General features: G+C 43.6%; 2 protein-coding genes across 15 annotated transcripts in view; one reads left to right on the forward strand and one right to left on the reverse strand.

The window, feature by feature from the left end:
• CCDC158 (coiled-coil domain containing 158) overlaps positions 1-3,592 on the forward strand; it is a 103,837-nt gene extending 100,245 nt beyond the window's left edge. For 12 of the 14 annotated variants that reach the window (XM_042984350.1, XM_042984351.1, XM_042984356.1 and 9 more), the window contains 2 exons: positions 1,118-1,217; positions 3,383-3,592. In XM_042984350.1, coding sequence (XP_042840284.1) covers positions 1,118-1,217; positions 3,383-3,503 — 221 coding nt within the window. In that variant the 3' untranslated portion in view covers positions 3,504-3,592. Of the gene's footprint in view, positions 1-1,095; positions 1,218-3,382 lie in introns of those variants that run through there. The other 2 variants (XM_042984357.1, XM_042984359.1) reach the window with 2 other exon arrangements.
• A 2,340-nt stretch (positions 3,593-5,932) lies between these two features.
• Positions 5,933-10,210, reverse strand: STBD1 (starch binding domain 1). Its single transcript, XM_042982721.1, has 2 exons — positions 9,903-10,210; positions 5,933-7,823 (listed from the first exon to the last, which is right to left on the reverse strand). The coding sequence occupies exons 1-2, from the start codon at positions 10,102-10,104 to the stop codon at positions 6,964-6,966; spliced, it is 1,062 nt and encodes a 353-aa protein (XP_042838655.1). The 5' UTR covers positions 10,105-10,210; the 3' UTR covers positions 5,933-6,963.
• Positions 10,211-25,474: the final 15,264 nt, after the last annotated feature.

Genomic DNA, 25,474 nt, shown 5'->3' on the forward strand with positions numbered 1-25,474 from the left:
CAGCCTTTAGAAATTCTATGCCTCATACATTTCTAGATCTCCCCCAAATCTGAAAACCACAACATAATCACAGATTTTAGTACATTTTACCATCTTTTTTCTGTATTTTGTCCTCCATCCTCTCTTACATTTCTGAGTTATTCCTTGGTGTCTTTAAAAATACTAAATACTAAATAAAAATACTTTTAAAAAAGGGCAAATTCTTGAGCTATTAGAGCTGTGACTATTGTAGAAGTAGAACAGTACTTCTGGTCACCTCATTATTAATTTGTGATTACATAATAGCATGGAATTTCCTTTTTTTTTCCTATTGTCAGATCCTAATCAAACATCATGTATTTTATATTATCCATGTGAAAAATATCTCTCTGAGGAAGTGGTTTTCATCCTCTTGACCTAAAGTAATTCTTAGATGATTGCCTCTAATACTAATATCTGTACTGAAAAGAGTGGTTTTTTTGATAGGAAAATGAGCCACCAAAAAATATTTTCAAGATTATACAGCAAGTCAGGGACTAAGATCAAAGTTAGAATTTCAGGGTTGCCAATCAACTATCTTTTAGAGATCAGCAAAACGTAGCATACTTAGTAGAGGTTAGCTTACGGGCTTCCAACCCCTCTTCACTTGCTCCTCCCACAGTATTCCAGGCTCACTGTGGCCATGTCAGGATCCAGACTCCCTCTCCCACCATGTAAAACTGTCCTCATTCAGGTGACAGCCACTAAAATGGGCACTTGGTCTCACACACATTCAAAACTGTTGCCAGTGTCGGTATTAAGTCTTGCTCTTCCAAATCCTAAATTAACGTATCTACACAGGTTTGGTATGAAAAGCTGTCATTTAGAATGAATGTGTCATTAAATTTAAAGTATTCCTCTCGCTCATCCCATTTAATGCTATGTAGTTAAATAATAATAAGCCAGATTGTTTTGAAACAAATTCAAACAAGCTAGTGTTGGAATATTTAGATAAAACACTTTTTAATTTGTATAGTGTTTTAAAGTTTCCATTATTTTAAAAGAAAGGTTGTTTAACTTGTAATTGGAAGATTTCTAAGAAGAAATACTGAACAGACTTTTAATATCACATCTAAGCAATTTTCTAATAGCTTCACAGTCTCAGCCAATAGAAACAACAGGAAAAACATGTCGGAAGCTTCAGAACAGACTGGAAAGCTTGCAAACTCTGGTAGAAGATTTACAGATGAAGAACCAAGGTACAGTGTACATTTCGGAGAGATCTTCCTTGCTCAAAAGAGTACTCACCTTCCCTTCAGGTGAAGCCTGTTGTCTATAGACCCGCAGAAGAGGATATTGAATAAGCAATTCAGAAACATCAAGTCAAAACATTAAGGTCTTAACCATGACTAACCCCCAGATTAATTGTGTGACCTCGGGCATGTCACTTTAGCCCTGCTCTACTCCGTCATCTAATAGGGATGATAATACTGCTGACCAACCCTCCGTAGGACACGTTTTGAGCAGTTTTTCACACGACACTTTCCCACACATTATCTTTCTTATCCCTGTTAGGTCTGCACATAAGCATTTGTATGACGGTAGCCAGGATAAGATTGTAGTTGATAGCTGGAAGACAAAATAACCATATTTCACCTTACACAGAATTTAAATTAGCATAGGCTAGAAGAGACTATGCCACCCAGTGAATCACTAACTAAAAAGATAAACTACTTTCAAATGCACTAAAGCTGTTTGAATGAGAAACTGTCATACTCTGCAGATGGTAGGTAAATTTGGGGGCATAAGTTCTAAGTGGTTGTTCCTGTGGATGTGGGAAGCCCATCATGTTTTATGCTTTTCTGGTATAAATTCATGAATCCAGGAGTCTGTCAGAGAGAAATAATTTTGGAGTATACTTGTTAATTCTTACCCATCTTTCTATCTCTAGAGAATATAAGCTGCTAGATGAAGGATACTAGATATTTTTCTAAGAACAATTCCTTATAAAGAAAATTTAACCTTATCAATAATAATAGTTGCTATTAATATTTCTTGAACACTTACCAGCTGTGTGGCAGGCCCCGTATTCAGTGTTTGATTATTTATGTTTTCTTCATGTGAGCCTCACAATACTGGGAGGTGGGCACTGATATCAGGTCATTTGAAAATGAGGAAACTGATGATCAGATTACAATCAGTAAATAGTTAAGTCACACAACGAGTAGTATATCTGGGACTTGATCTCTGCAATTGCTGCTTCCAAAGTCCACGTTTTTCAACATGCTGAGGCTATGCCAAATTGTTATTAAGGCAAGTTCCAGATCCTTTCCGTTAATCCCAGATCCTTGTGTATATAAACATTAAGAAAACATTTGATTTTAAGTTTGTCGTGATATTTTTAAAGGATGCATTATCTTATTGGCCCCATTTTTATTCACACTTTGACTTATATTTCTGAATATATATCTGAGTAATGCTACCATGTAATAATCCAAATGGGAGACATGTTGTATTTGTTTAAAAAATAAAAAGACCTTTTTATTTGATGCATTGCCTGGATGGAGTGTCTCTTGGAAGTTATGAAACAAATATTTTGGGAGCATTTATCAAAACTTAAAGTGTGTATATGCTTTGACCCAGAAATTCTACCTCTAGCAATTTATTCAAGAAAAAATTGTACAAGCACACAAAAGTCTGTTTATAAAAGTATAGGAAATACTTTTATAAACAGACTTTTGTGTGCCACCAATGCCACCATAAATCGCTATTACAATACCATTGACTATATTTCCTGTGCTGTACCTTTCATCCCCATGACTCATTCATTCCATAATTGGAAACCTGAGAAATCAACTTTAAAGAATTTTATTTACTAACATGTTGGTACATCCATATAATGGAATACTATACAGTCATAACAAAACATGAGCTGAACTGGAAAAATGTTGACATTTTTTAAGTGACTAAAGCAAGCTACAGAACAATCTATACTACATATTTCCACTTGTGCAAAGAAGGAAAGTGTGTGCACGTGCGTGCATGTACACGAAGATATTTACCAAACTGCTTTCGGTGACGACTTCTGAGGGGAGTTCAGCAGGTTGAGGGAGCAGAGACGAATACCTTCACCTTCATCTCTCTTTACACCCTTCTGAGGTGTTCAAATTATTTACAATTAGTATGTATTATTTCTATAATAAGTATGCTCACTTAAAACAACCGAAAGAGTAAAGATTTACCCTTAGCTCTGTCCATAACGTCAGTCTTTTCAAAAATATGCTACTTTGCAATTTTTAAGAACTTCCCGATCTCAGAATGTGTCTCTTCTATAGTAGCAAGCTGACCTTTTAAGAAGCACATTATAAAATTTAAAGGCAGAGTAGATGTTGCTAATCTAATTTTGTTTTATCATCACTTTCAGCAATGTCTTCAATGATCAGAAATCAAGAAAAGAGGATACAGAAAGTGAAAGACCAGGAAAAAATGTTACTAAAATGATACATTGCTTGCCTGTTCTTTACAGAGGGAAGATGCCCAAATAATTGTGGTGTTGCTTATAATTAGTGCCCTGTGTACTTTTTTTCTTTTTATGTGAAAATTTAATAAAAGATACCCTCCCCTGTAAACTCTATTTTGAAATAAACTATTCTTCAATGCTCTCACAGTAAAACTTCAAACAGTTCTAACTAGATGTGAAAGTCTGCATCCCTTATAAGGTATTAATTTGTGCCAAGACCCATGTGCTGGAACAATTGTGTGGTTTTTATTATCTTCACTGGTGCTGAAGCAATAGTTATTCTTTCCAGCTTCAAAAAAACTTGACACACAAGTAAAATATGTGGTATAATGCCCAGAAGGACAAACTCCAAGGTACTGACAGGGATCCATTTGTGACCCTGAACTCACTGTTCCGTCAGTTATCAATGAATGTCATCAGATAACACAACATCAGGGCCCCTAATCAAAACTGTTAGAAAAGTTTTTTCTAAAAAAACGTTTACATATTAATAACTGTAAAGAAAGAAACAAGAATGTGTTCTTCAGCCAGTGGGTAACTTCTAGGTTGAATGGATTCAGCCTGCTTTACTTAGATTTTATTAGATTAGGAGGGTTTTGCATGTGGATTGTTTTCTAACAACAATAACCAGCTAGGTGTCCTAGGAGTCCATTCAGTTCTAACACTAACTACCTGGAGTTAGTATCAGATTCTCCAGGTCTAAGGGTTCAGTCCCACAAGACCTCCCCCCACTTCAGATGCAGTTGCAATTTCTGGGCTACCTGTACTCTGGCTATAAATTGGAGTTTCCCACATCCCCCTCCCCAGGTTCACTAACTTGCTAGAACAGATCACAACTCAGAAAAGTACTTTACTTGCTATTACCAGTTTATTTTAAAGAACACAACTCAGGAACAGCCAAATGTAAGAGAGGCACAGGGCAAAGTATAGGGTTCTGGTACACGAGGCTTTCATGCACTCTCAAGGCATGTCACCCTCCCAGGACCTAGACGTGTTTACCAACCTGGACGCTTCTGAAATCTTATTCAAGAGTTTTTATAGAGCTTAATCCGCAGTCCCCTTCTCCTCTTTGGAGATCAGGGAAGGGGGCTGGAAGTTCCAATCCTCTAATCACTGGTCTTCCTGCCAGAGACGACAGGGACAGCAGAAGGGTAGCTGTCTAAAGATGTCACCAAGAAATGACTGCCCTGCTAGAGGCTATTCCCCAGCCCCAGCGCCATCACATCTACTGACCAGTCCTCACTAAAGGCTTGTGGACAAAGCAATACGCAGCACTTTCTGGCCAAAAATTTTAGTAAGCATTTGTGTTTTTCCTCACTTTATTTCCCCTTCCATGAGCTGGATACAGTGGACAGCGGGGTCCTAGGGGATGGCAGAGCCGCAGGACAGAAGCAGCCTGGGCAGCAATCTGCAGGGAGAGCTGCCCTTCTGCCAGAAATACCCACTGCTGATTTAGTGAGCAAGAAACAGGCTTCTGGTGCAGCCTTCTTAACATGCATGGTGTCTGTCTGTGACAGCAGCGGCATTAGTCCCAACCGGTGCAGATAATAGTGACTAAATCCTCCTGTTTCTCCTCTAAATGACAGTGTTAACATGCTAAGCATGTCCAATTTTACAATATTCTTTTAAAATATGAACTTTAAGGGGCACCTAGGTGGCTAAGTCGGTTAAGTGTCCGACTTCGGCTCAGGTCATGATCTCACGGCTCATGGGTTGGAGCCCAGCTCAGAGCCTGGAACCTGCTTCGGATTCTTTGTCTCCCTCTCTCTCTGCCCCTCCCCCACCTGCGCTCTTTCTCTCGAAAATAAACATTAAAAAAATTTTTTAGTATGAACTTTAATATATGTATCTACCTCAATTGGTTTTACTGAAAGATTTTTATTTCATCAGGTAATGATAAAATTGCTAGTGAAAGAACTCTAAAGAAATTTTTATTGTAAACTGTTTTACTTTAAATTTTACCTAATAGAAATGCTGGGGCATTTTGTGCAGTAATAGTAAATGCCCTCTGAAGACCTTAGTGGTAGAGTGTGAAATTCATTATAAAGTATATAAAACGCATATGTGGATTTTACATATACATGCTAGGAGCCAAAAACTATCATAGTTCTTATAAGCACTTTCTATTTTCTTTTGGGTTTATGCTCTTTTCAGCAAACACCACCTGTAACCAGGATTAAACACTGTTTTGCCAAACGATGTTATACTTACTACAAGTTGTTTTAACATATAAAAACTCATTTTCGAGTACAAGCATGCATAATATCCCTCCAAATAATGGTGAAGTTTTAAAAAAGTTCTAAAATGTTTTCCCCAAAGAGAGGAGAAAACGGACCTCTCTTGCGTCTTGATTTTTTCTATGCATCTATTAGTGGAGGAAAATATTGGCATTTTATATCTAAGCTATTATGGTACTAAGATTTAGACAAATAATTCAGACATTTAATGAAGGTATTAAAACTCAGGTTTTATTCAGTATAATAAAGTTTAAATGTCTTACTTCTTCTCAGAACAAGGATGTACCTGTGTGTCACTGTCCTATTACAGTTTTGTTACCCAGGATAGCTATTGGTATGAAAGGGAAGGGCAGGGGAGATGGTTGCTATGGGACAGTCCTTCTGTCAGTCCAGACCCCCTGTGAGACAGGAGGGGAGTGGGTGGGGCAGTCCTGCAAAGGCCCTGGAGGTAAATGATGGCTGTGTCTGTCTTCTCTGCAGTCAGGCTATACCTGGACCTCCCAGCCCTCTAAGTGGCATCACTCAGGCCACCTAGCTCAGCCCACACCTTCATCCAGTTCGCACTTCCTCTCTTCGTGGTCTCCTCCCAATGACAGACCCGGACTAGGCCCCTTGTTTCTACACCGGTCTGCAATCATTAAGACAAAGACTTACTTGCTACTTTCAAACCGGGGCTAAAACATAAAATCAAGCAAAAAAACAAAAACAAAACAAAAAAACACTGGGGAGTCTTAACGTATAACCTCCTATCCTTGCTAACCACCTCTTGTGACCGTATTTTTTTTTTCACAGTTCCATATGGCATTAACTATTTTTAAATATAGAGTGTGCACGTAGTAAGGAGTTTCTCCAGTTGTACCAGTAGGAAGGCAGCTCTTTATGAATGAGACGTGTTTCACTCTCTTGGTTTAAGGGTCACCCAAAGGCTCAAGCTTGAACCCTGTGCAGCTGGTTGGTTTCTGCGTGCTCTGGCCAGTCCACACCTGAAGCTTAGCCAAGTCACTCCCCGAGAGGACTAAGCTCTGAAATAACGATGGATCAGCAAAGACCCACCCATCGATGCCACAGGGGAAAAAAAAGTCCATGCTCACCGAAAGCATATACCTACATATGTATTTCTGCACATTAGACAAAAGCCACTAGCAAATTTGAAACAACTCTGATGGCTATATTTGGAGTTATACTTCCTTTATTTAAAATTATTCAGTGTGCTCCACAAATAGCCTCTCTAGTACTTTGAAAACTGAATCACTGAATCCCCCACCGCTTTTGAACCACTTTATCCTCACGGCCAGTCTCCAGGAACCTATTGCTGCATTCTTCCCAGCGGGTAATTTTCCCGTTGTCTACCACTACAAACTTCCATTCCACCACTGTATCTGCTGGCAGGGACACAGAGTGAGACCAGAACCCGTCCTTGCTATACTGGAGTGGGATGTAAGTGTTCCACCTCCCAAGACTCTCATGGTCTCCAGTTACTGCAATGAATTGCCCACCAGTGCTTGTGACATAATGGACCTGGAACCTGATACTAACTTGCTGAGACTCTGAAGACATTGCTACCCCCTTTTTGCGTTTCACATCCATTTCCTGACCTCTTGGTTCCATAAGAGTGCTTCTGCCACAGTCCATTCCCTGGTTTGGGCTTAACACTGGAGCCTCAAGACTGCCACCCAAACCAACATCTCCCCAAGAGGAGTGCCTGGACACCATTTCCCAGTCCTCATTGTCAGCCCGGTCCTGACTGCTCAACTCGGCAAGGCTCACTTCTTTCCCTCTGTCAACGACCAGGTTGCTAGAATACAACTTTTCGGCAAAACACGGAGCTGCTTTAGCGAGTGTCTCTTGTCCTTTCTGGAATCCCCATTCTGCCATAGGAGACTGAAGCCTTTCATTTCTTGAAACTGCAGAGTAACCCCTAGAGTCACCAGTCTCAGATGTAGCTAGAGATTCTGTGTCTGGAAACTGTCCAGAAGGAACATGCTCTCTTGAACTGTCACAATCACCGTCTTTTCCAGAAGGACTCTGCCGTCTCCATGTTGCTTCCTGCAGGTTACCATGGCCTTTGGTCTCTGAAACCAAACATCCATTGCTTTCTTGAAGATGCTCTAAAAAGCAAAAGGAAAAATGTAATAGTGTTAGGCAGTTCATGTGAGAAAAAAGGCTAAGAAAATAGGTTTATTGAAGACTTTACCACTAATCTACCTGCAGTTCACGAAATCCATCTCTATTAAAAGCAAGTGCTTAATTACCTAGTTAAGACACTAACTGAACCAACAGCACGCTTTAAGAACATACATGTATATGCAACAATAAAAGGCACATCTGGGAGTGTCCGTGTGCTCACACAAGAATGTAAATGAAGTGGCCAGTTGTAGAGGCAGCAGTTTAACCCTGTCATGGTCCTTGATCTCTGCAGGCCAGGCTTTATTGGCATACAGCCAAGTTTGGTTTCTATCAGCAGAAAATGCTGTCTAGCCTGTGGGGCAAAGATCCACACAGCTACCCTACAGACCCTACGAGTACACCTGTACTCCCAGGAACTGTCAGCAGCCCAGGGATCAGCTCTCACAGATGTGGGCAGATCCACAGCAGCTGTTGCTATGGTTGGGGGGCTGGGGAGTGGGGGGGAGATACAAAGGATAGCAGTGCATCATTGAACAAGGATTGGGAGTGAGGGTAGGGGGAGAGGGCTGGTTTCTCCTTGCCAACCCCATATACATCAGAAGTAAACCTTGGGGGGCCTGGATGGCTCGGTTAAGCTTCCTAGTCTTGGTTTCGGCTTAGGTCATGATCTCACAGTTTCATAAGTTTGAGCCCCACCTCGCGGGCTCTGTGATGGCACCCTCCCTCTCTGCCCCTTCCCCGCTTGTGTGGTCTCTGTCTCTCTCAAATAAATAAAGTAAACCTTTTTAACAAAACAGAGGCTTTTTACATCCCCTCCCATTGTACGCTTTTAAAAAACACGTTCTTACAGTACACAATCCAAGTTCCCTAAAGGCTCAGTTTCCTTCTTGGCCACCTCACTGACAGTCGGGATAGTTCCCTACAAGATGGAAGTGCCCCAAGTCATACAATCAGCATAGATGGGAGGGTTTCTTTCTTTTGGGGGTGGGGGTTGACCTTGTTTAATTTTATCTCCTTTTAGTGGTGGAGTTGTGAGACGTAAAAACATTGCCCTGAATTCTCAATCTTTCAACCTAAAACATGAGACTGGCTTCATGAAGACGGAGGAGCTCTCTGCTCATCTCAAACCAATCGCAGGAAAGGCACAGAGGCAGTCTTTCAAATGGCTACACATGAACACCGACTCCACTAAAAATAAAGTTCCCAGATGTCATTTTCACCGCTCGGCTGGAGTCCAGGCATGGGCAGCTGGCCAAGGGAGGGCACTGGGAGCTAAGGTTTTCTGCCAGTCCTCTTTGTGTAGCACAGTCTCTAACATGTACACATGTAAACCTGGATGTCAGTTCTACTCATTGGAGTTGGGTGCCCTATTAGGTAGGTCCCCTCCCGGGGCATTAGACAACCCTATGCTTTTGGGTCCCACGGCTCTGAAATGGGCAGCCAGCATACAGCCCTAGGGCTTCAGCTGAGGCCTTCCTGGCCAGAGTCCAACCTGAACTTTGCCTTCCTGACAGAAGCATCCAGATAGCGGGAGGTGCTCAGCGCCTGGGAGTTAGTTCCCAGACCCAGCTCCTCCATGGGGTGAGGTAGGGGAGGACGTGAGGTTATGGGATTGGGACTGAGAAAGTGTCCCTGCTCGGTCTGAGATCGATGAGGGTTGTAGGATCTCCCTGAACCTAGGCATGCCCTTTGTAAGGCCCGGAAGGGGCGCCGCCGCCGCCGCGGCCGCCCGCACTGCGCCAAGCGCAGCCACGCAAAGGAGCCCATCCCCCTCGGGGTCCTCGGGGACCGGCGCCCAGGGTAGAGACTCTGCCCGCGCTGCCCTCGGACGATGGGTCGGGGAACCTTCGGAGCCTCCGAGGAGGGCGATAAACCTGCCCGGCGCGTGCGCACTAGCCTGGGAAAATAATGAGAGGCTTGGGGAGGGTCCTGCCCGGGGTAGGGGAGGTTAGTCGGGGGAAAGGGCCAAGAGAAAAACTCCAGGTGGGTTTTTTTCCTCCCTCGGTGAACTTCAAAGCCCCCATGGCAGATCTGCCCTCGAGACGTGGGAGGAAGAATACCTGCTTTGGTGACCAGCTCCCGCCTGGAAGGTACAGGGCTCGGTCCCCCGCCGCCACCCTGATCGCTTCCCGGAGCCGCAGCCTCCCCCTGAGGGGCGTTCCGCTCCGCGTCGCTCTCATTCCCCGAGTCCCGCAGCAACCAAACGAAAATCGCTCCGGCCAGGCCCCCTCCGACCAGCAGGGCCGACCAGACGGCGCCCATGGCTGAAAGGCCGCAGCTGCGGGAGACGACGGCGACCGGGAACCGGGACTCGGGTCACGCAGGCAGAGCCACACCTACCCCGCCCGGCCCAGCCTTGTTCGGTCCCGGCGGCCGGCGCTCCTGCGCGGAGCCCAGCCCACGGCGACTAATACTCAACTTTCCCAGCCCCGCCCCGCTTCCCGCCCCGGGGCTGCAGCCCCAGGCTCCGGCCGGGCGGAGACTCGGGCGCCCTCCTTTTCCAGCATATTCATTCCCGACCCCGCCCCGCGGCTGGCGGCCGAGCGCCCGGGTGCCCCGATCCACGTGTGGCCCGCGCGCGGAAAGAGCCCAAGTGCGCACAGCTGCCGCGCGCCAGCCGGGCTCTGCCCCACCGCCGTTCCTCCCCGCTCCCGCTGCCCGCAGGGTCGGGTCCCGCTTCGGCCTGCGCCCGGCGCCTCGGCGCCTCCTCCCCGTAGCCTCTCAGCGGCAGCGTGGCCAGCCAGAGACCCGGGCTTCCAGGAACTTAGACGCGGGAGAGGCCGACGTGCGTCGGTGACGCGCGGGGTTGGGGCTCTGGCTGGTGGGGAAGCCGGCCGGATCGGGTGGAGTGGGTTGGAAGCACAGCGGGCGGCGGGCGGGGAAACCCTGTGGAAGCTCCATTCGGCCGCCACTTAGCTGCGCCTAGCCTCCTCAAGCCTCCGCCACCCGCCGGTACAATGAAAGGATTGGACTGAGACCCGTCCATCTATCAATGCCAGTCTTCTCAACCACATCCAGTCGTTGTTTCTTCCTCGACCTCTTTTTAGGGTGTGTGGTGGTTGCAAAATGCGTGCCCTCTTGTCTGGACTGGATGTTGCCCAGGGACAAGCTCCTACAGCAGCGTTTATCAATAAAAATAGCAACCCTCTTTGTTAAGCGCTGTGTGCCAGGTAATGTATATGTTTAATTTGATCCTCACAAACCCACATCCATGTGAGATCAGAATTACACAGATTGCCTCCTCAATTCACTCCTGTTGATCTGATGGCTTTGCACACCAGCTTCAAGCTGATAATTCCCACGCTCGTATCTGCAGCGGGAGCCTTTCTCATGAGCCTCATTTCTACACCCAACTGCTAAAGCCACAGCTGGCAAATATCCGCCTGGGAATAATTAGTAAAATGGCTCCCTCTGGTAAAACAAACCCTTCAAATGTGTCCCATGTTGAGGCACACAGCAACTCCCTGAAGGAGTTACTAGAGGGCTGGTGCCTCCTTAGGGTCACGACTCCTACAATCCTAAAGGAAGGGGGGTGGGGGGAGGGTGGAGACCGGGCCTCTCGTCCCGGATGCTAACAGACATTTCAAACCCAACTCACTCAAGTCTGACCCCCTGTCTTCCTCCCCAAATCCGCTTGCCCCGCCTACCTCATGGGGTGGGGGGCGGAGTGGAGAGTGGCAACCACATCCTTTCCCATTGCTGGAACACCAACAACTTTGAGTCCTCGGCTTTCCTTCTTCCCCTCTCTCAGAAGGCAGGAAGTAGCAAACCGCCACTCTTTCTTCAAAATGCTATGTTAAGAGAGAGTTCTGCTTCTCTGCAGACACCCTGGTCTGCCACCATCATCTCACCTTGGATTATTGCAGTCACCTCCCTCTGCTCTCCCTGCTTCCACCCTGAAGGCTCTACAGGCTACTTTCAAAGCATAGGTCGGAATGATTCTTTAAAGCATCCTCTGAGCCCAGGACCCTCCACTTGCTCTCTATCTCATGACAAAGAGTCCTTGTTGGTTTGCAACCATCTCAGGAGCTTCTCAGGTGTGATCTGAAAATGGCCCCAGTGCATGGAGCACAGGGAGAAACTAAAGACCAAGGCAAACCACTCCAGATTGGTAGGTCACGATTTTAATAAGCAAGGGGACTTAGGGAGCTTGTTTTGGGCCCTGAAAGATGAGTGGGGTAGTTTGCAGACATCCGTCCAGATATCTATCCTTTCTCCCTCACCCTCTACAGGTTGTTGCACAAGGGCAATCTGCCCTATGAGCCCTTCCCTGATAATCCTAATTTTAATTACAACCCCCTTCATCCCATACCATTCTTCGGTTTATTTTTCTCCCTAGCATTTAGGGCATCACTTCTAATACAATGTAAAACTGATAGATTCGTTCTACTTGATTTGCTTTCTTATCTTCAGAATGTAAACTACACGAGAGAAGGGTTTATTGTCCTATGTTCTCGCTGAATTCCTGGCACCTAGAAAATGCCCAGAATAGGCCCTCAAGAAGTACAGGTTTTGGGGGGGGGGGGGTGGCGCCTGGGTGGCTCAGTCGCTTGAGCATCTGACTCTTGATTTCTGCTCAGGTCATGATACTGGGATCATGGGATCAAGCCCCGCATGGGACTCTGAGCTGTACATGGAGCCTGCTTGAAATTCTCTCTCTCTCCCTTATGCCCTCCCCAGCTTGTGCTCTTGTGCTCTCTCCCTCTCACCCATGCTTTCTCTCACACACACACAAAAATAAATACATAAATACATACATAAATAAAACATTTTTTTAAAAAAACTACAGGCTGAGTGAATGAATCAAAAGCTCAATGTATTCTCAGTCTAGAGCTTAATGTCATCTTCTTTATACAAGTTCGATCTGCGTTTTTTAGCACAATGTAGACGCTACTTTTTTGTCAAATAGGTTTCATGTCTTAGGCTAATTAGGAAGTCAATGGTGAACTTTTTAAAGACTTCTAAAGTTTAAAACTACCCATACATCTCAATTCAGGCAGCTTTAAGATTAAAAAAAAAAATCGAGTTGAAAATACTGAAAAGTGGTCTCAGAGCTAAATTTTTAAGAAAATAATGTCACTATATAAAATAACTTTCTCATGGACTCTGTCTTGCTAACTGGTTCTTAAATCTTAAGATTATTATAGAGCTGATTTTTTAATAGTCAGAATTTTGTAGAAAATTTTAGAATTATTCTACTTTTGTCAAAGTAAAACTTGATGTCATAGGATGTCCTTGAATTTTACTAACTCTAAAACCAATCGAGTGAATGATTTTTATAAACAGAATGAAAATTCTTGAAGATTTTCTTTTTATTTCCTCACTGAGAACTTCAGTTCCCACTTCATTGGTCTAAGTTTCTTTATAAAATGTGCTTGCAAATGAAATCCCAGATCTGTAAAATCATAGAAAGCAAGCCCCCTTATTCATTTCCAGTAATTAGACGGTTTATTGTTGCCATCAACTGCTACTTATGAAAAATATAACCAATTAGTGACGTAATTCTTTCCACCCATCAGAATTATTTTTACATTGGTATCAGACTTCTCATGCAGCATTTTAAAAGAACATTATTTATTTGGCCTTCCTTTTGGCTTTTCGAAACTTAAATGTTGACTGATTTTTGTGTTGCTGCTTTAAAAAAAAAGCACTACTCCACTCACTACCATACTTCTTAAAAGTCTATGGCTACATATTCTAAAATCATGCTTACTGCACTGACTGTACATGTTTATCACACACAATTGAAGAGTGTTGCCTCTATATAGAAGTCCTTTGAGCCTAGGAAGACAGAAACAAAAAAGGAAGGCAAATTCGATAGAAACAGGGGTGGAAGATGATGCGTTCCGCTGGGATGTGTTGAGTTTGAGGCAATAGAGGGAAACTGGAACTGGGGGCATGTAGTTTAATAAGAGATACTGGAAATTCCTCACAGAGAGGTGGCAGTAAAATCCATGGTAGAGATTAATGTTACAAAGGGAAACCAAGAATGCACTTCAGCCTTTGGCAAAATTCCAAGAAGACTGGAAATCTGCCTCCCTGTTGCTACTTCTGTTGCAATTATGTCTTTATGATATATTTTCAGGGCCATAATGTAGTGCCAATTTTCCAATTGATCACTATTCTATTAAACTGAATATAAACAGATAGCTATAGATATGGATGATATTTTTTAAATAACTTAAAAATGTCCGATATATAAGGAAGTCAGTGATAGAGTTTTAAAGACCATTCATATTTATATTTATTTATATTTATATATGTTAATATTTATGTGTATTAAGACATAGGTGTATACTTACATGTAATTTTTTTTTTCTTTAACTTCATGCGAGAAAAGAGTCCTCCCTCCTTGTGTGGAAGGATGAAGACAAAACAATTAAAATCAGCTTTGTTTTCAGGGCCAGGGGATTAAAGAGGGTGGGAAGGAAGAATTAGGGAAGAGAGAGAACAGGGAGACTTGTTTCTTGTTTCCAAAGTCGGTGCAAGAAGGTGTTGGGAAGGGGGGTAAAGGGGTGTCACTCAGCTGAATTTAAAAGGAGACAGGACTAATAAGAAATGGTTGGATTTGACATATACAAGGTCATCGGTAACTCTTCAGTATTTGTGACAGTAAGCATTCAAGTTTGGAAGGCTGAGGAATAAATGTGAAGGCCATGAAGTCCAACGCTGAGTTAGCCTCCTCTTGAGAAATTTGGGGGCAAAAGGTAGGAGAGAAATAGAAGTGTCTCTTAAGAACAGAACAAGGTCCAAAGGAAGTTCTTTCAGACCAAGAGAGACTTACCTGGGCATGTTTGTATGCAGGAAATAACCAGTGAAGACTGAAAATTAATAAAAGGAAGCCTCCTTTTAAATGGAGTCGGGAGACCAGGAGGGGAAGTTCTGGGGGTCTACCACCTGTGGTCAATTGCAGACCCAACAGGAACAGAAGTACTTTGCAAGGTGATACTGCGTTAGCTAGTTAGCTACTACTGCACTAGCCCAACAGGAGGAAGAAATGTTTCTTTGCCCAGCAACAGCCCAGCCAATGAGAGACTGCCACAACTCAGCCAATGAGAAGCCACTATACTTTGACCTCCCAGTTTACGCCAATGGACTTTTTGTTATTAATAGCCCTCCCAACTTCCCCCTTCCTCTAGAAAAGGGTGTTTCTCTCCTTTGTTCTTCTTCTCGCTAGTGTTTGGTTTTGCTGGTTGCTTGTTTCCCGTTGCAATTCTCTACTATTCCTGAATAAACCCATTTTACTGGTAAAGTAACTGGCAGTGTCAGTTTAAGGTTACTATGACAGCGACTGAAGATGTGAGGAGAGGAAATACTTAATGGGAATCCCAAAAAGGAGGAGGAAGCAGTGGTAACGGGGCTACCAGTGGAAGGGCTGGCCTCCGACGAAAGAGGACACGGGCATTGAAAAAGAAAAGAATGAACATAAGAAACGTTTTAAGATAAAAGGAGGCAAGGAATGAGGTTATCAGCTGAGAGAAAGGAGGTACAGCTGAGATTTGAAGGAACAGCCACAGGCAGAAGAGATTACCTATTGGGAGACTTGCCCGTCCTGGATCATGTTGATTCTTCAGTTCCGGGCCTCTGTTCTCCCTTCCCCGATATTCCCAGGGCCCTCACCCACACTCAGACCCCACCTAAGTGTCCAGAAGACTACAAACCACTTGCTGGTTCTGTCTGCACTTCCCTCCCGTCTGGCTGTGACCCACTCTGCAACCACTCCTGACTTAATCCTCCTAAAGTACAGCTCCCAGCAGGCCATCTCCTCTGTCTACCAGAATAAATTCAACCCCACTTTAGCCTTCCAAGGTCTCAATGACACAATCGCAAGGACCACCCCGGGCCATTCTCTTACCACTGATCTGCACTCCAGCCAAACCGGGAATCTCCCAGCTGGAACCTTCACTCATTGGTCTAGAGATTTCCTAAAAGCCACTTCCTTCCATGAAACTTTTCCCCAGTCCACAATCCCATTCCCCGGCCCCCAGCCCTCAAATTGATAGGTAGTCAGACTTCAAAGAAAAGAGTTACAGATTGTAACTCTCTTAGAGCAAAATGGGAGATTTTCTATTATGGTACAATTAATTTTGTAGTTTTTCTCATCCTCACATTAGATCATAGATTCCTTGAGGGCCAGAGTTTGTTTGTTCTTTGTATTTCGTGGAATGCAAAGTCTATTATCTAATAGGCCTTTTTATCCTCTTTTTTCATTGAATACCCGATGTATACTGGCACTAGGCTAAGTGCTTTATAAGGATTATCTCATATAATGCCCAGAGAGAAGTAAGTTTCCCAGGGTCACACAGCTAATGAGTGACTTAGCTGTGATTTGAACCCACCATTCTGACCTCCCAGGACTCATGCTCTGAAATTCTAGCTATGCTGAATCCTGAGGGGTCTTAAGCCATGTCCGAATTTCGAAGCATAAATTTTAGACGTGAGTGTGCAAATTTGGATGTGTGACACATTTATGGTGAATTTCAGTCTCGTTCTTAATTTGTAGTTGCCCGCTCTGCAAGCCCTCCTTAGGAAAATGTCCTCACCACCACCAGCACCTGTCCACCGCTGTCAAGCCCCTGGCTCTTGCTGCTCCACATAACATTAGCCACAAGTGAAACCTTTCTGCAAAGCAGTCACACTGGAGCTGCCCGGTTTCAGATTTCACAGAGACATTTTCTAACTGCAAATGTTTGCAAACCTCTGACTCATCTTAGTTCCAGAATAGATTCAACCCTGAGATCTCTGATGCTAACTGATGAGGCCTTTAGAGAAAAGGGAAATCTGTGTTGGGCGAATCCAGCTCACTGTATAGAAAGAAACAAAGTTAGATTACTGCTTTGTACCCCATAAAATGGTGGACTCCAGATGGAATAAAGCACTAACTGTAAATGGTAAAACTACTACAAAACTACAAACATTACTAAAAGCTAATAGAACAAAATCTAGGAGACTGTCACTGTGATATTGCATAATATAGGAGGCCAAAATACGTCTTGACTTTATCAAAAGAAGCCTGTCTAATCATCAAAGGATGCCATAGACAAAGTTAATAGACAGATTCAGATGGGGAGATTTTTGTGTTTATTTATTTATTTTTGAGAGAGACAGAGAGACCACGAGTGGAGGAGGGACAGAGAGGGAGAGAGAGAGAATCCCAACAGCCTGTCAGCGAGACCGAAGCAGGGTTCAAACCCACAAAACTGAGATCATGACCTGAGCTAAAACCAAGAGTCGGAAGCTTAACCAACTGAGCCACCCACGTGCCCTGATTTTTGTGTTGTTAAAACAGTAGATATATGTGGGATTAATATGTAGATATACAATGAACTTTGACAAATTCACACACACACACACACACACACACACACAAACATGAGACCCAATGTAAACTGAATAGGGAATACTTTTCCCTGGGGCCTAGCATGGTGCCTGGAGCATAAAAGGCGCTCATAGTAATTTTTGGTCAAATAAATAAATAGCTAGCAAAAAGATACAGAAATACTTAAATTCACTGGTAATCAGATAAATGCAAATTAAGACAATGATATTACACCATTTTACATCCAAATATTAGAAGATGTGATGTTGCTGGTGAGAGAGTAAACAGGTAGAAATGATCTGGAGAACAATCTGGAAGAATTTTGTGAAATTAAGTATGCATATACCTCATGACCCAGTAATCGCACCCTTGAACATGTCTGGCCCAGGGAAAATTTTGCACAAGACCATAAGGGGACACACAGTGTTATTTGGGGTGACCAAGTTCAAAGCCACCTAGATGCCCATCATGGGGAAATAGCTAAAGATGTTGGATGCCTATGAAATCCTATGCAGTAGTTAGACCAGTGAACTAGATCTACACATTACAACATAACTAAATCATAAATACATGAAGGTGACAAAAGGTAAGAAATGAAGGTTTCTCGTACATTCACATTTATGTAAATTGAAAATATATACACACTCAACACTACCGTTTCAAAAATGCATGCATATTTCAGGTCAGTTATGTAAACAGACTAAAGAGAGTGACTTTGGTGGACAAATGATAGGAATGGGCATTGGAATAAAGGGGAATGAGTACATGACCAGAGGAAGGCCTTTCCCAGACATGTGAGGATAATACCTCTGAGGTAGGGCTTCTCAAACTCGCATCTGCTAAATGCAGATTCCTGTTCAGTAGATCTGCGGTTCTGCTTTTCTTCTAAGCTGCAGTTGATACTGGCCCTGCTGGTCTCGGGACCTCACTTTAGGTAGCAAGGAGACCAAGGGATAAGGTTAACAGCTCTGGAAGGTTTAAAAAGAAAGGGAAGGAGGAAGGGGATCAGGAAGGGAGACACAAATCACTTAAGGGTGGTGTCAGGGACATCCAGAGCAGGGGCAGGGGGTCTAGAACACACAAAGAGAAAGAGGTAGTAGCCACGATCTCTGATTCTTGCAATCTGTCATGCCAGCCTATACCACACACCCAACTCTTCACCAAGTGGAAACAGTTCATATATTTGTAGTGAGGAGAAAGAGAGAGCAAGAGCGAGAGCGAGAGAGACTCCCATTCCCACCAGGTGCAAACTGTTACTGAAGAGAATGTAGGTCAAAATTCTTTGGAAAGATCTTTCCAAACCTTTCTATTCAGAGCCATGCCCTCAGCACCACCGTCAGCAGGGCTGCTGTCACCCCTCATTGATTGCGGTCATATTGTGCATCACTGACCCTACTATCTTCTTTGGTTACTCCTTAATGGTGTGTTTCCCTCATTAGAGTATAAGCTCATGAGGGTAGGGAATTTATAGGTTTTCTTCTCGTGTTCTATAGAGTGCCTCAAGCTCTACAAGGTAGAGGCTCTAAGTTTTGAATGACTAATGAATGAATGAATGAATGAGGAATGAATATCAGTGTTGATGAAGCACTAGAATGTAATACCAAATTATTGGAGGCAAATGTTCAGAACGAAATTTTTTAAAATTTTTTAAATGTTTGTTTTTGAGAGACAGAGAGCAGGGGAGGGGCAGAGAGAGAGAGGGAGACACAGAATCCGAAGCAGGCTCCAGGCTCTGAGCTGTCAGCACAGAGCCCAATGCAGGCACCACACCTATGACTTGACTTGAGCTGAAATCAGACACCCAACCAACTGAACCACCCAGGCACCCCAGAACAAAAATTTTTTAAGAACTGACCATGATCAGGGCACCTGGGTGGCTCAGTCGGTTGAGTGTTGGATTCTTGATTTGGGCTTAGGTCATGATCTCACGGCAGTGAGATCCACATCAGACTCTGCGCTGGGTATGGAGACTGCCTAAGATTCTCTCTCTCTCTCTCTCTCTCTCTCTCTCTCTCTCCCCCTCCCTCCCTTTGCCCTTCTCCCCCACTTGCGCTCTCTCTAAAATAAAAAATAAAGAATTGACCATTATCTGCTTGGGAGAGAGTGAGGTAGGTTAGAAAAGGACAGACCTAAGCAGAACTATGGTGAGGGAAAAGTTTGGGGTGACTGTTATCCCCTGTTTCTTCTACCTCTTTTCAGTATTACTTTTAACTACTTCCTGATCCCACCCACCTACCTGACCAAGGCACTGTCAGTATTGTTGTCTGTTAACATGTGTCATCTAGGAAGTTGTGTCACCAGTTCTCTCTCTTTCCTCTCTCTCTCTTTCTCTCTCTCTTTGAAGGTCTCCTATGAATCTTACTGGGTCCATACCACAAACCCACAGATCTCTTCAAGATAATCCCTTCTCTACCTTGAGATTAAGCTGAAAAACATCCTTCAGTTTCTTGGAAGTTCTATTGTTTGAGTGAAAGAATTTGTGAGGCAACTTTAAAAATTTTTAGTAGGTCTTTTGTCTGACTGAAAGTACTCGGGGGCACCTGGGTGGCTCAGTCAGTTGAGCGTCCAACTATTGGTTTCAGCTCAGGTCATGATCCCAGGGTTGTGGGATCAAGCCCTGTGTCAGGCTCCACACTGTGCATGGAGCCTCCTTAAGATTCTTTCTCTTCCTCTGCCCCTCTCCCCAGCTCATGCTAGCCCTCTCTCTCTTTCTCTAAAATAAAAAATAATATGGGCACCCGGGTGGCTCAGTCGATTAAGCATCCATCTCTTAGATTCAGCTCAGGTCACGATCTCACGGTTTCATTAGTTTGAGCCACACGTCAGGCTCTGTGCTACCAGCTCAGAGCTTGCTTGGGATTCTCTCTCTTTCCCTCTCTCTCTGCCCCTCCCCCACTTGCACTGTCTGTGTCTCTCTCAAATAATAAATAAACTTTTAAAAATATAAAATAAAATAAAAACTAATATATTTTTTTAAATGAGAGGTACAAAGCATCATCTTTGATCTTTCTGAGGTCTTAACGGTTTTAACAATTACATCCTTGGATTCATCTTTATACCGTGTTTTCATGGAAATGTCCTTTTATGTGTCCTTTTGGATTTGATCTTTGCTACAAATCATTTCTAAATTTAAACATCATTTGTCATCTGAGAGGCTAGGAATTTTTCAAAACCATAAAGTCCTTTTTGTTTAGCTGTCCTTATTCCAGCTTATCTACCTCCTCTTGCATTTTACTGTAAGCAGCAAGAAGCAGTATCTTCAGTACCTTCAACACTCTGTAGAACAATCGCTTTAGTTATATCACCCAGTTCATTAGGTACCGTCTCTACTTTCCATGTTACTTTGGGTGACAGTGTGGCTAAAATTCCTGCTATTGTATAACAAGGAGACCATTTCTCACCATTTCCAAAGTGTTTAACCTCATTTTCCTGCAAGCCTTCACTCACAGCCTCCTCAAAGTCCATGAGGCTTCTGCTACCAATTTCTTCAAAGTTCTTTAATCCTTCATTAACACTGTCCTCAAACTTCTTCCTGCTTTAGCCTACTTCCCAGTCCTGCTCCCTTCCAGCATCCTACTTCCAGGCATTAAAATTCTATATTGGTCTGGGGTGTCTGGGTGGCACAGTCAGTTAAGCATCTGACTTTGGCTCAGGCCGTGATCTCACGGTTTGTGAGATCGAGCCCCGTGTCTTGCTCTGTGCTGACAGCTCAAAGCCTGGAGCCTGCTTCGGATTCTGTGTCTCCCTCTCTTTCTACCCCTCCCCAACTCATGCTCTGTCTCTTTCTCTCAAAGATAAATAAACATTAAGCAAATTAATTAAAAAATTTTAATCTATATTGTTCATCTATTGCCACATAACGAATAATCCCTAAATGTAACGGCTTAACACAAGAATCATCAGAGTAGTGTTTATGGGTCAGGAATTCAGAAGCACCTTAGTTGGGTGGTTGAGGCTCAGAATCTGTTATGTGGCTGCAGTCAGGATGTCAGTCAGGCTTCCAGTATCATCTGAAGTCTTCATGGGGCTGGAGGATCCACTTCCAAGATGGCTTATTCACATGGCTGTTTGCAGAAGGCTTCCATTCCTTTCCATGGGGGCCTTTCTATAGGTAGGATGGGTGTCCTCACAACATAACAGCTAGTCTCTCCCGGAGCAAAGGATCCAAGTGAAAATAAGGAGGAAGCCACAATGTCTTATGATTTAGTCTTAGAAATCACCCATCATCACTTCTCCCACATTGTCCTGCTAAAAACCAAGTGTAGATACAGCCCACACTCAGGGAAAAGGAGTTACACACCACATGTTGAAGGGAGAAGCATTAAATAATTTGTGGACATTTTAAAATCAAACACAGATCCCCCACTCAAATCAGGAACTCCTTAAAGGACTTTCTAAAGGAATTTCATGTCTTGCAGCTATTAAACTGAGAGAGAAAGAGGGGGAGAAATGGACCTTTTGAATGAGCTGAATTAAAATACCATTTGAATTCACAGCTTTGCCAGATCTCTTTTGTGAAGATAGAACATTGCTTGGGAAAAAGTGAGACCCTGAATGCTGAAATGTGAACACACAGGAAGATTCAGATGGCTTCTAGTTCCCCAAACCCCCGAGCCTATGGAAATACACCACTCAGATCTCCTGCTGTACAGAGTATAACTGACTGACACGGGGCTACTGCTGACCCTTGCACTGAGGCCATGCTCTCTGGGGCTGCTCCCAAACCAATGACAGAGCACACGGAAGTACCAAGGCTGGGCCATTCTGGCAAGATGTGAGAATCCGCCTTTTGGCAGCTTTGACTTGAAGACTCCCCATTGGCCTGGCCAAACCGTTATTTGAATTATGTTGCAGTTCAAGATTCTTCCTTCCCCAATCCCCCTTCCTTCCCTCTCTCCTTCCACAGGCATCACACATGCACTGTCATCTAAAGGCTCTCCCCATGTCCTCCTGCTTCCTCTCCCAGGAAATCTCTTTAACTTCGAATCCTATTTTGCCATCTGCTCCTTGGCAGACGCAAGCTAACACAGCCTTCCTTGTCAGATTCTCCCTACTCCCCTGTGTGTGAGGCTTTTCCCTCCTCGCACGAAGCCTCTGTAATGACCTTTGTGGAAATAGCTGATTCTTTTCATTCTCCACCCCTAACATCTTTCATACCCCTGAATTCTCCCATCAGTAATGTGCTAGAGACTCTTTGTACCAGATCACAAAAGTCAATTAATAAATTCTCAGGAATTTAGTGAGCTGGTTGGGTAAACGTAGTCATTATTAAAACTTAAATATACTTACAGTTATATAAATTGCATTCACAGGGTGCCTGGGTGGTTCAGTCAGTTAAGCCTCCGACTCTTGATTCAGACTCAGGTCATGGTCTCATGGTTCATGAGTTCGAGCTTCACATCAGGCTCTGTGCTGATGGTGCAGAGCCCGCTTGCACTATCTCTCTCTCTCTCTCTCTCTCTCTCTCTCTCTCTCTCAAAATAAATAAATAAATAAACTAAAAAAAACCTTTTAAAGTAATAAATTACATTAACCACAAAGGTAATAAAAACACAAAGACGTATCACTTTCTAGTTGTTAACAAACTTTCGTTAGTATCTATGCTCTTGAAGTTATTTACATCTACTATATCTGGGTGTTGGAAATAGAATATAATGGCGTACTAGCCTTCTCTTTGGATATTGAAGGACAGATTTAGATGTGCTGTTTCAGCTCCTTTCTTCAGTAATCTGAGAGGTTGCCAGCTTTGAGTGCAGCCTGCAGCAAGAGAAGACTTGTAGCTGGTCCAGGAAGCTCTGGCCTCTGATCCAATGAATCCAATGTGCTTGAAACACCTGTGGCAGATAAGGCTGCAGAATGGAGCTTTGTCACGTCCAGAAAGGCGAAGCGGAGCACAGGCCCCTAGCATTTTGCAGCCTGGCCCTGAACTCTGTGGCATATAACTGTTCTCCTTTTGAGAGACTGATCTTGGTTTGTCGCTTGGCACTGATAAATATGGGGGCCTGATCATGAGCCATTAGGTAACCAAGCGACTGGTGCCCGTTATAAACTCGGGGTCATCTGATCCACCAATCCATAAAGTCAGCTAGTATTTAGCGTGTGCACACATTGTGCCAGGCTCTCTTATGGGCACTTTACGCGGAGCATTTCCTTTGATCTTCACCAAAATTCTGGGAGGTAGTTCTGTTATTACTGCTATTATCCCTACATTAGCTGAGAAAACTGACACGGAGAGAGGATGAGCAGTTTGCCCTCTAGTCATCGAGCTCATAAGTAGCAGAGCTTGGCGTGAACCCAGGCCCTCTGGCTCCAAAGTCCACATATTTAATTACCAAATTACATTGCTTCTCACGATCACGTGGAAGTTTTCTGTATGGGATTGGGCTAGAGCAGAAATTGAAGACACAACAAATTGCATGGAGTGGCCAGTCCTCTCACACAGCCACTCTTCCTCAGCCTACACATCTAACTAGGGATGTTCTCTGAGATCAGGTCTCTGAACAGACAACCTGCACAATACGATCACAGCAGCCACAAGTGGACGCCACAACACTAAAGCCCAGCTCAAGGCTGGCCCTGAAGAACAACTGGGGAGAATTTTCCAGTAGGGCGAATTCTTAGGATTTCATCCTGTTGATCACATTGTCTGAAAGGAGAAATGGCCTGAGGTGCACATGTCACCTATACTAGTCAGTAGCTGAGGATTTAGCTCAGCAGCCAGACTCGGAAGGATCACAGATGCAAGGCTGATGGTGACAAAGATGCTTGGGAGAAGAGGTAGTCAGGGGATCTCTGAGAACGGATCCTCTGGAGTATGAGGATATTTGGTTCTTCGTGAATACCCACCAAAGGTCTCCACTGTAGAGGAAGTGCTCAATAATCAGGTGAAAAGGCTTACCTAGCCTTGGATGTCAGCCCACTTCTTTCCCCAGGCACTCCAACGTTGCCTGGTGATCTCATGAACAATGTGGGCATAGAGGCAGAAATGCAGACTATACGTGGGTTTCAGCAACTTGGACTTTCCCCTCACCAAGGCTGATCTGGCTTCTGCTCCTGTTGAATATTTAGTTGTCCGGCAATTAAAACTAAACCTGAGTGCCTGATATAAATTAGGCATGAATGTAACAAAGCCAGGAGCAGTGTGGCCAGAAAAAGAAGTAGATTCTCTCCAGACCACCACTGCCAACACCACTTCTTACTCAGCACCTGACTGTCAGATCCCAGCACTGATTGCCCAAATCCTGCCCCAGCCTGTCTCATCGAACCAGATTCCTCCTCCACTGGGCGTTGCTCTTGTGGGCTACCATACATGTGGGCATGTGTGATGAGTTGAAAACATCCAGGAAGTCTGAGAAAAGTGGCCTAACTGGAATAGCTACGTTTTCTGATTTGGATTTGTTTTCCTGTGTAACCAACCTCTGCCCACACCAACACTGATAGATATACTGAATGTTTATTCACTGCCATGGAATTCTACCCAACACAGGTTCTCACTAAGTAACTAATTTTACAGGAGTGGGCTGAAACTGTGGGGTTCATGCTTCTATCATGTACTCCGTCACCCTAAACTCTGGCTTCACAGAGGGCATGGCAAAGACTCATTTTATGGCACAATTGCTATGTAGTCAGTACAACATACAGATGATTGAGATGAAATCAGGACAGTCCCTAAGGATGAAAGGTCATCACCCAAAAACTTTATATTTGAAGACAGATTCAGTAACTCAGAAAACTTGGGGACTCAATATGCTTTTAATAAATTCCCTTTTTCATAGAGTGGGTTTCATAGAGAAAGATCTAGAAGGATATGTTCCAATGAGTTAAGAGTGGTTATTGTTGACTCTACAGGAATTAGTCACATTTTCAATATTACTTTTGTTAGTTTACTTTTTCTGATTTTCCTAACAGGAGCATTAACATTTTAAACAAAAAATAATTTTTGGAAAATTAACTTAAAAATCTATATCATTCTGAGGGGCGCCTGGGTGGTTCAATCGGTTAAGCATCCAACTCTAGATTTTTGCTCAAGTCATAATTTCACAGTTTGTGAGATCAAGCCCCATGCTGGGCTCTGCACTGGCAGTGAAGAGCCTGCTTGGGATTCTCTCCCTCTCCCACTTCCCCTCCTTCATGCATGTGCGCGCTCTCTCTCGCTCTCTCTCTCTCAAAATAAATAAATAAACATTTTTAAATTAAAAAATAGAAATATATATCATCTTGAGTCACCATTAAACTTTATGACTTATGACATTTATTATCAAGACTAACATGTCTTAGTCTTTAGTTCAAAATTAAAGAAAATAATATTCTAAA

This window comes from Panthera tigris, chromosome B1 (genome assembly GCF_018350195.1).
Source record: "Panthera tigris isolate Pti1 chromosome B1, P.tigris_Pti1_mat1.1, whole genome shotgun sequence".
Taxonomy (NCBI): Eukaryota; Metazoa; Chordata; class Mammalia; order Carnivora; family Felidae; genus Panthera; species Panthera tigris.